At 44.9% G+C, this 11,019-nt stretch overlaps 1 protein-coding gene across 1 annotated transcript in view; it reads left to right on the forward strand.

Annotated features, from left to right (window-relative positions):
- Positions 1-10,145, forward strand: part of LOC102812504 — a 23,756-nt gene extending 13,611 nt beyond the window's left edge. The window contains exons 2-5 of the mRNA XM_006861268.1: positions 429-512; positions 635-709; positions 2,520-2,888; positions 9,835-10,145. Coding sequence (XP_006861330.1) covers positions 429-512; positions 635-709; positions 2,520-2,888; positions 9,835-10,145 — 839 coding nt within the window. The remainder of the gene's footprint in view (positions 1-428; positions 513-634; positions 710-2,519; positions 2,889-9,834) is intronic.
- Positions 10,146-11,019: the final 874 nt, after the last annotated feature.

Here is an 11,019-nt window from a genome sequence, read left to right on the forward strand (position 1 = left end):
GTGAGGTCTCTAGTGGATCTCAGGGTAAACCACCATGCTCTGTGAAGTAACAAATGTCCATCAGAGATGCCTGTGATAGACAGCAGGAATCTCTCCTTCCCTGAGAAATATGATGGGGCTAAGATTCATTGTGCATCCTGCAGGACCAGAGAGTCTGCCATCTCCTATAGGTGATCAAAGCATCATAAAAACTAGGAGGCAAGACAGCTGGCCGAACCGGAAGCGACCCTGCCTAGGAGGCGTGGAGATGTAGAGGCTCAGAGACCCAGAAGGAGGTGCCATGTCTCCAGTCTCCTCACTGCAGAATCAGGGAGCCCACCTTGAATGGCATCAGGATCCCTGGCAGCTCACACCTAGCCTTCAGATGAATTTGAATATTCAGCCTGGACGTCCCCAGAGCTGAGCATTCTCCTTCTCTTCTCTTCCAGCAAGTGCTGGCTACACAGGAAGACCCGGCTCCGCGATGCATAGCCAGGTCCTCTGCTGCATGGCCCTTTGTCTCCTGGGAGCAGGTGAGTGTGGACTTGGGGAGGGAACGCCTGCTCTTCCAGCCTGCATCTGCCCTCAGCCTTTCCGATGGTGGCAGCAGCACAGACACTCCTCTGAACTTCAATATCTTCCTCTTTTCCCACAGGTGCTGCAGGCTCTGGAATCACTCAGACCCCAAAGTACATGGTCCAAGAGGAAGGACAGCGTGTGACCCTGGAATGTGAACAGAGTTTGGGTCATGACTCCATGTACTGGTACAGACAGGACCCAGGACAGGGACTGAAGCTGGTCTACTACTCACCAATCACAAATGGTGTCCAGGAAGGGGATGCATCTGCAGGCTACAGTGCCTCTCGGGAGAAGAAGGGACACTTCCCTCTCACAGTGACAAAGACACACGGCAACCAGACAGCTCTGTACCTCTGTGCCAGCAGTTTAGCCACAGAGAAGCACACCCACCACCTCTCTGTGCATAAACATGTCCTACCTTTCCCACCCCAACCACAGGGTCTGTGTTCTGTGTTCATGCTAGGCACCTGAAGCAGCTGCTGCCCTATATAATGAACTGAGAAGAAGGCCAGGAGAAATGAAAGCACAGTGCTTTGTAGAACATGTAAATGCCCTTCATTTCCAGGAGCAGTCCAGCAGAACGAGCAGTGCAGCCCACTCAAAGCTGAAAGGACTTCCCTGGATCTTCTAGAAGCATTTCCATTGGTCAACACATACTTCTGATGTCCATCACAGCCAAATAACTAATGATAGCCTCTCTTCTCCAGGTTCAGTTACAAGAAACAAGTAGATAGTAATCTCTGAGAGCAGTTGCCATGTGATAGTCATGAAGTATATGACACATTTAGGAAATGAAGGAGTCTCCTCATCACCAAAAAGAGAAGCAAAAACATTGCTGTCTACTTGATTCGGATCAGTAGGACAAGGCAGAGCTGCCCCATAGCGTTGTCTTGCTTGCAGTCTTTAGGGAAGCCAGCTGCTAGGTCTTTCTCCTGTGAAGGGGCTGGTAGGTTCCAACCACCAACTCTGAGATTAGCAGCCTACTGCTTAACCACTGTGCCACCAGGTTCCCTTATCCTCATCACAGTTAGAAAGAAACCCTGAATTTCCACCTGAGGATTTCTTAATGCTCACCTGTAGATGTCGTGATTGACAACCGCGAGTTGTCTTGGTCTGACAACTTTGTCAGGAGCACATTAAGTGACCGTAATACCACATGTTACACAGCACACCCCTTCCCTCATGTGTGGTTGTTGCCAGCTGCCATGAAGTTGATCCTCACTCAAAGTGACCCCATGTGAAGCTGCCATTTCAAAGTCCCAGGTCTCCAGGCATCTCGTACAAATTCAGGAGATGGATTCTGAAGTCTTGAGTCCCTTCCACTATGCTTGGTTCTCTGACTGGTGAACTGGGTACGGGATGCACCATTGCAGGGGGTCACCACCAGGGGGCAGACAGGAGCACACCCCAGAAGATCCCCTGGGGTGCAGAGACTAAGGTAGAGCAGGGCCCCAATCTCTTTGTGGGAAGGTGTGGTGGGAGGATGGTACTCTTGCTTCTGCTGCTCCTGGTCCTGGGGCCCGGTACGGGGTGACCTGTGCCTAGACACCTGGGAGGGTGTGGGAGTGTGGAAATGTGGGTATGAGTGTCTATCAGAGTGTCTATGAGTGAGTGTGTTTATGAATTTATGTGTAGTGTATATGGTATATGAGTTTGCGTCTGAGTTTGTGTGTCTGAATGTGTATCTGTGTGTGTATGAATGAGTGTTTGAGAAAGAGAGAGTTTGGGGAAAGCAGTGCCTGGTGACCCCAGAAGCTGGTGCTAATCAAAGTGAGGGGCAGTGGCTGAAGGACAAAATGGGAGACATCGTTTGTTGTGACCCTGAGCAGCAGGATGGGGTGATTTCACAGAACAAATAGGTCTCTAGGGGAAGATTTGGGCTGCGAGGCTGAGGTCTCTGCCTGGGGTCATAACAGCCTCCTGGCCTGGGGTCCCTTGCCCTGTGGCCTCTGTTCCCCCAGCCCCCGGGTTCAGTGCACACGTCTCTCAGCACCCTAGCAGAGCCATCCGCAGGAGTGGCACCATGGTGGAGATGGACTGCCACGCCAAGGGCATCCAGGCCTCAACGATGCTGTGGTACCGCCAGCTCCCAGGACAGACCTTCACCCTGATTGCAGTTTCTAACCAGGGCTCAGACCCCACCTACGAGCAAGGCTTCACCAAGACCAAGTTCACCATCAACCACCCAAACCTCACGTTTTCAGCTCTGACGGTGACCAATGTGAAGGCCGAGGACAGCAGTCTCTACTTCTGTGCAGCCAGTGACACAGCACTGAGCAGACACCGGGGACCCGAGCAAGAACGTCTGCCTACTCCCCACTGTCGAGCCTGTGGGAGGGGAGCAGGGTAGGAAACCACAGCTCCCTGAGTTGAGGCACCTGTGTGTGTGAGTGTAAAGACAGACTCAGAGAGACTGTGTGAATGTGTGTATGTGCAAAGAGACAGTATCTACATGTGGATTTTCATTGTTGGCAAGTGAACTCAAGTCGGTTCCTACCCATAGCGACCCTGTATAGGGTTTCCAAGGAGCGGCTAGTGAGCTTTAACAGCTGACCTTGTGGTTCAAGCCAACCTTGCAGTCCAGCGCATTAACCTGCTGCGCCATGCCAGGACTCAATGTAAGACGCAGAAAACAGTTTCTGTAAAGGGACACTTATATGGAGATATCTTGGGAGTGAAAATGATAAAACCCAAAAAGTTATTCTGATTCTATCACATGTTAATCAAGGCAAACATGATGGGGAAAAGTCACTATAGATACCTCCCAAGACAGAGCTAAAAATCACATGTGTTTTCTGTGATGAACGTGGGCTGTGGTTCTCCAAACCTCGTCCACAAAGTCCTGACACTATGGTGGGCCTGGAGATAAAAAGAGTAGGTCAGTCAGCAGAGAGCTCCCAGCATGAACTACATGGTGTACCGATTGATGAATGAACAGGTAAGACTGGGTTCAGTAAAGGTGTTGGCTGAGCTGGTTCCTGAGAGAGGTGTCAAAGCAGAGACAAGGTAGAGGATTGCACAAGGAAGACTTTGAACCACATGACCAGAAGCCATTGAGTGAACTGTGAATGTAGCCCCTTGAAGAAAAATATTTTCCTCTGGGAAACCAAAAAAAATTACAGTGACCACCATACAAGACCACCTGGTCTTGTATGACCCAGAAGGAAATAAACAAACGACAAGGACATGCATTTAATAGACGCATGTATGATCAATAAATGGAGGAGGTGTTTAAGTTCAATGGTGACCAGGAACCTGTTAAACAAAACATAATGATATGCAAATGTATATATGTATGTATGATTATCAAAATATGAAAAGCTTGGCAGCATCAAAGTTGGCAGAGGGGAGTTTCCCCATGATGACTTAAGCATCACTGGAGGAAGCACAGTGGTAGAAATGATTTGGGAGCAATTTGACTTGATCTGATTTAGTCATTCCTAAACTCCAGAACCCAGTATCTCACTGCCAGCATGACACTCAGGAGAAACTCTCACATAAACACATGGAAGACAGGAACGGCAAGGGTCTTAAGTAACACTCTTAATGGTAACAAAACATGAACCCACGCCACGGTCTCACTGACCCAAGTGAATGATCACAGAAAGGAAGTGCTAAAATTTAGAAATAATTGCACATTTAGATCAGCCAAACTCTGGAAGAAACGTAGCAGGAGTTTATTTTGAGTGTCTCCTGGTTTAACGAGAACAGAGTACACGCTTGGATTGGATTACAGTCAATGGTGTGGCCATAGTCCCCAAGGGAATGAATGTGGGTTAGGTCCCTAAAAGTCAGCAGTTCTGAGAAAGGCAGATTTGGATGCAGCACCAGTTCTTGCTAACTGCCATGTGGACATTGCACTGCTAAGTTCAGCTAGAATGATGGCGGTGGTGATAGAAATACAAGGAAATGAGAGATTTAAAATGCATTCAGTATTCCAACCCCAGGGGCTAGATAGAGTCACTAGACAGAGAAGGGGGAGAGGTGAGTGAATTAGGAGGACCAAGATTTACTTCGATTGAGATCTGGTACATTGGGACTGAAATCTAACTGGGTATATGTAGAAATCAGTTCAAGTCATGGACTCAGAGAATTGAACAGGATGGAGGTAAACCTCGGACATTTCGTACAGCTGGAGAATGAAAATGCACATGATCCCTCCAAAGGAGAACGTCCATTGAGAAAGACAGACTCATGGGCACCCTCAACTTGAGTACAGTTGAGAAGGATGAGAAGTCAGAGCATACTGAGGAACCATCCATCAGACCAGTGACTGGACAATTGTGTAGCTAGAACACAGTTCAGCAGAGGATGCTGGAAGGGCACCATACCACGTCCAGCTCCTTCCCGACTCTATTGGGTGATGAAGATGTCTGGAGGCTGTCTCATCTGCTTGTTGTTGTTGTTGTTAGGTGCTGTGGAGTCGGTTCTGACTCATAGTGACCCTGTATGGGGTTTCTGAGGCTGTAAATCTTTACAGGAGCAGAAAGCCTCATCTTTCTCCCACAAAACAGCTGGTAGTTTTGAACTGCTGACCTTGCGGTTCTCAGCCCGATTTGTAACCACGATGCTGCCAGAGCTCCTTGTCTCACCTTTTGGAGCCATCCATTCCCACTGACCTCAGGGAAGGGAAAGGACAGGAGAGGACAGAGGGTATTTGGTGACTGTGCTGTTTGTCCAACAGGGGGCGATGCAGGTCTTTCTGTCAAATGTCCCTAACTCCTGAATGAGACACTGTAAAGAGATTTTACTGAATGGATAAGGGGATGCCAACAGGCCCTATAATAGTAGGATCTGATCTTACACTTGGAAGTCACCATAGCATATCTGATACCTGTATATCATTCATACATAACTGATGAAAAAATCCTTGAACAATTGAGCATGGCTAACTATGTGTCTGAGTCTAGGGTAGCAAGAAATTTCTCTAAAACAAACAGTGCTATGCTAGTGAACTACCCTGGAATTAAACCAGGGCCCAAAGTCTGTTTGTTGGGAAAAGAAATTCATGTACATTTACCCAGCAAGCATCTGGCCTGAGTGTGAATGAGTCTCCTTGTGCACCTGCCTGAGAAAACGATATATATGGTCAACAGGAGAATCCCTGATGGTGCTGCAGGTTAAGCACTGGGCTCCTAACTGAGTGTGCGGCTTTGATGAGCATGGCTTGGGTCAGGCACACTTAAATCCTGAAAGTGATATCTTTGCTCTTTAACGCTTTAAAGGGGTGTGTTTGTTTTTGTCTTTTCTTTGCAGCAGCAGATTTGTCTAATGCAATTCATTATTTGATTTCTCGACTGCTGCTTCCACGAATGTTGTGGATCCAAGTAAAATGAAATCCTAGACAGTGTCTCCATGTGTCATGATGTTGTTGATTGTGAGGATTTGTTTTTCTCTTTACATTGAGTTGTGATCCATACAAAAGGCTGTATTCTTTCATCTTTATCAGTAAGTGCTTCAAGTTGCCTTACCTTTAAGTAAGCAAGTTGGTGTCATCTGCATATTGCAGGTAGTTAATGATTCTTCCTTCAATCCTGATACTGTGTTATTTTTCATATTATCCAGCTTCTCAGATTATTTGCTCAATCTACACACTGAATGGAGTCCTCGTGTGCTGTTGTAGGAAAATGCACTGGACCACAAGGTTGGTTTGAACCTCAAAGCTGACGGTTTGAACTCACCAGCCATTCATCTGATGTCCTATGCAGGGTTGCTATGAGTTAGAACTGACTCGAACATCACTTAACAACAACAACAGACTGAATAAGTATGCTGAAAGGATAAAACCCTGGCTCACAGGTTTCCTGATTTTCAACCCTTTCATTATCCCTTTCTTCTGTTCTATCAACTACCTTCTGACCTATGCACAAGGTCCTTATGCACAAAATTAAGTCTTCTGGAATGCCCATTCTTTGCAATGTAACCTTATTGTTGTTGTTAAGTGCTGTCGAGTCGGTTCTGACTCATAGTGACCCTGTATAGGGTTTCCAAGGAGCAGCTGGTGAGCTTGAACTGCCGACCTTGTAATTCAAACAGTTTTGCAGTCTGGCATATTAACCCACAGCGGTTTTTGTTATAATCCACACAGTTAAATGCCATTGCATGGTCAATAAAGCACAAGTAAATATCTTTCTGTTATTTTGTTTTCAGCCAAGATCCATCTGGTGTCAGCAGTGATATACCTTGTTCCATATCCTTTTCTGAATCGGGCTTGAAGTTCTGGCAGATCCCCTCCCTGCCAATGTGCTGTTGCAAACTTTTAAAAATTATCTTCAGCAAAATTTTACTTGTGTGTAATGTCAATGATATTGCTCAAGAATTTCTTCTTTCTGTTGAGTTACATACTCCGGAATGGGCACAGACATGGATCTCTTCCAGTAAATTGGCCAGGTAGCTATCTTCCAACTTTCTCTTTAAACTAATTGTGATTGTTGTTATAAGTGTTGTCAAGTCAGTTCCAACACATAGCAACCCTGTATAGGGTTTCTGAGGAGCAGCTGGTGAGCTTGAACCACCAAATTTGCGTTCAAACAGCTTTGCAGTCTGGCGCATTAACCCACAGTGCCACACCAGGACTCCTTTACCCAAATAGACTGGTAAAATTATTGGATGCTGAATATTAATCCCAGCTGTACATATGAAACATTTTCAAATATTCCTACATTGTTGGTTGGACTATTAGTCATACATAACTGGAGAATGTTTTGTTGTTATTATACAAAGGAGATGTGTGGACTCTAAGACTCAGTCGTCACCTTCTAGGTAAGTTGTGTACATAGTTGTGTAGAAACAGGTACAATAGTGGAGTGCTGTTGGTAGTAGCTTTGTCATAGTTGTGAGGTGTCCTTGAGTTGACTCTGAGTCCAGCCTTATTTATAACAACCAAATGCTGCCTAGTCTTGTACCATCCTTACAATGATCACTACCTGAGTCCATTATTGCAGCCACTGTACCAGTTCATCTCATTGAGAACCTTGCTCTTTATCACTCACCTTCTACTTTACCAAGCATGATGTCCTTCTCCAGAGACTGGTTTCTTCTGATGACATGTCCCAAGTAAGCAAGATGAAGTCTCACCATCCTTGCTTTTAAGGAGTGTTTGGCTAGACTTCTGGAAGTCCCTGCTGTTGCTGTTATGTGTCATTGAATCAGTTCTGTCTCCTGTTAACTGTATACACAACATAAGAAAATATCACCTGGTCCTAAGGAGCTCTGGTAGCGTAGTGGTTACGAATCGGGCTGTGAACACAAGGTCAGCAGTTCGAAACTACCAGCTGTTCCACAGGAGAAAGATGAAGCATTCTGCTCCTGTAAAGACTTACAGCCTCGGAAACTCTGTACAGGGTCACTATGAGTCAGAATTGACTCCACAGCACATAACCACCACCAACCAACCACCACATCATCCTCACAGTTGTTCTTATGTTCTAGTCTACTTCTTTAGCCACTGTGCCAATCCATCTAGTTGAGTGTCTTCCTCTTCTCTGATGACCCACTACTTTACAAGCATGATGGTCTCCAGGGACTGTTCTCTTCTGACAGCAGATCCGAAGTAGCTGAGATCAAATCTCACCATCCTCACGTCTAAGGAGCTGGCTGTACTTCTTCCAAGACAGATTTGTTTGTTCTCCTGGCAGGCCATTGTATAGTCAGTATTCTTTGCCAATACTATAATTCGAAGGCATCAATTCTTCTTTGATCTCCCACATTAACTGTCCACATTTTGCATACATATGAACTGACTGAAAATACCAAGCCCTGTGTCAGGAGCTTCTTAGTCCACTAAATGACATCTTCACTCTTTAACATGTTAAAGAGGCCTCTTGCAGCAGATTTCCCCAGCAATATGCCATTTGATTTCCTGACTGCTGATTTCATAGGTGTTGGATGTGGACCCAAGCAAACTGAAAAATTTGACAACTTCAGTATTTTCTGTTTATCATGATGTTGCTTATTGGTCCATTTGTGAACATTTTTGTTTTCTTTGTACTGTGGTATAATCCGTACTGAAATATTTCGTCTTTTACTTCATCAGAAAGTGCTTCAAGTTTTCTTCACTTTTGGCAAGCAAGATTGAGTCATATGCATATCTCAGGTTATGGAAGCAACACCTGGGAAGAATTGTGGGTATTAACATCAGAATTGAGAATACATTCTACAAAACAAATACAATAGGATGCCAATTAATAGTGAAAATGAATTATCTAAAATATATACATAGACAGGAGTCCATGTCACAGACATATGCTGAATGAAGAAAAATATGAAGAAAAGTATTCAATTTAGGTAAAGTTTAAACACCTACAAAATTAAATAGTATATTTATTTAGATATTCTAACATAAGTGCTAAAAGCAGGCCTATGAACTAAACTGCAGGTTATGGTCACATGACAAGAACAATTGAATCTTACAGACAGACCTAGGGTTTAAAATTTCTCACCAAAAATCTGAGCCTAAAATGATTACTTTCTCTATATGTATTGCACATGTATAAAAGATGTTGTTTTGTATCATTTGTATTCTAGTTTTGAGTGTAAATGGACTGTTATATGATTTTATGAGTGTCACAGAAACCGTGGCTGATAGACATTGAGCTATTGGATTGACTACCTGAGATGAAATGAAGAGAAGGGAAGAGGCAGTGGACAAGTTACAAAAGCTCATCAATAAGTAATGCTTAATGGGTTTTACAAGGAGCTCTGGTAGTGTAGTGGTTATGAGTCGGACTGCTAACCTCAAGGTCAGCAGTTCAAAACTACCAGCCGTTCTGCTGAAGAACAATGAGGCTTTCTACTCTTGTAAAGATGTACAGCCTCAGAAACCCTATATAGAGTCGCTATGAATCAGAACCAACTCCACAACACACCATCATTGTCACTACCAAGTGGTTTAAAAAAAAAAAAAAGACCAAATCAAGGAAGAAAAAGGAAAGCAGGCTGACTCTCAGACTAGTTGTTTCACCTGATAAAAGACAGTCTCCCTCCCTCCACCTATGAAATGATGAGTCTCACGCCCACAGCAACTGTGAGGACTGGGGGAGGTGACCACATCACAAGTGGGTTGCTCATGGAGATGAGGAACCTTAGAGGAAAGGCCACCAGCTCTGCCTTCCCTGACCAGCTATGGGTCCCTCACTTCTCTGCCTGGTGGTCCTGTGTTTCCTGGAAGCAGGTCAGTCCTGCTGACCTTGGTGGACTCCAGTGTCAGGACTTCTGGGGCGGCAACATCTGTCTCTTCCTGGACTTTTCTCCAGCTTCTTTCTCCTTTCTTCACAGGCTCCATGGACACCGAGGTCATCCAGACCCCAGGACAGCTGGTCAAAGGAACAAAACAGAAAGCAAGGATGGAATGTGTGCCCATAAAAGGACATGATGATGTCTACTGGTACCGTCAGAAGCCGGGAGAAGAGCTCAAGTTCTTGATTCGCTTTCAGTACCAAGAAGCTTTTGATTCATCAGGAATGCCTGAGAAGAGGTTTTCAGCTAATTGTTCCAAAATCTCACCCTGCAGCATGGAGATCGAGCCCACAGAGCCAGAGGACTCAGCTGTGTACTTCTGTGCCAGCAGCCTGTCCACAGTGCTGTAGTGTCAGCTGTTCCTGGTACACAAACTCAGGAAATGTGGGCCTATGAGACTGGTGGGAAGTAACAGAAATGTGACTTCAATGAGAAGTCAAAGAACAATTCTGTAAATATTTTTTTTAAAAAACAAAACTCTTACTGTTGTTAAGTGCCATCAAGTCTGTTCCGACTCATAGTGATCCTGTGTAGGGTTTCCAATGAGCAGCTGGTGAGCTTGAACCACTGATCTTACAGTTTAAACTGACCCTGCAGTCCAGTGCATTAACCAACTGCACCACACCAGGACTCCAAATATAGCTGAGGAGGAACAGAAAAAGATGTTTAAAGCAACTGATGTTTAAACTGATGTTTAAAGGAAAGAGGATGGAAAACTGATTAAGGCTCTGCTTTTGTGTGTTTAGAAATGTGCATTCTGTGCATGCAGAAAAGGACATTTGGTAACAATTTATCCTGGATAAAAAGTTGTTTTTGTTGGTGTTAAGTGCTGTCAAATCGCTTCCGACCCATAGCAACCCTGAATAGAGTTTCTGAGGAGCAGCTGGTAAGCTTGAACTGCAGACCTTGAAGTTCAAACAGTTTTGCAGTCTGGCGTATTAACCCACAGCACCACACCAGGACTTCTGGATAAAAAGCCAACATCCATAATTATCATCTGGACATGGGGTGTGGATTCTGAAATCACTCAGGGACATGCAATGACCAGCCAGTAACTTTGCAGTTTAGGCATCTGTTTGGGTTTCTTTGGATGGTTTGGACTCATAGATCGATTCTGGCTTTTTACTCTAATTGTGTTTTCCTTTGTTCTTCAGCTTTATTTTCACATATTCTGCTTGTCTTCTATGTTTATTTGTATGTTCTGGTGTGGGAGTCCAGCTCTCA

Source organism: Chrysochloris asiatica, unplaced genomic scaffold (genome assembly GCF_000296735.1).
Source record: "Chrysochloris asiatica unplaced genomic scaffold, ChrAsi1.0 scaffold00041, whole genome shotgun sequence".
Lineage (NCBI taxonomy): Eukaryota > Metazoa > Chordata > Mammalia > Afrosoricida > Chrysochloridae > Chrysochloris > Chrysochloris asiatica.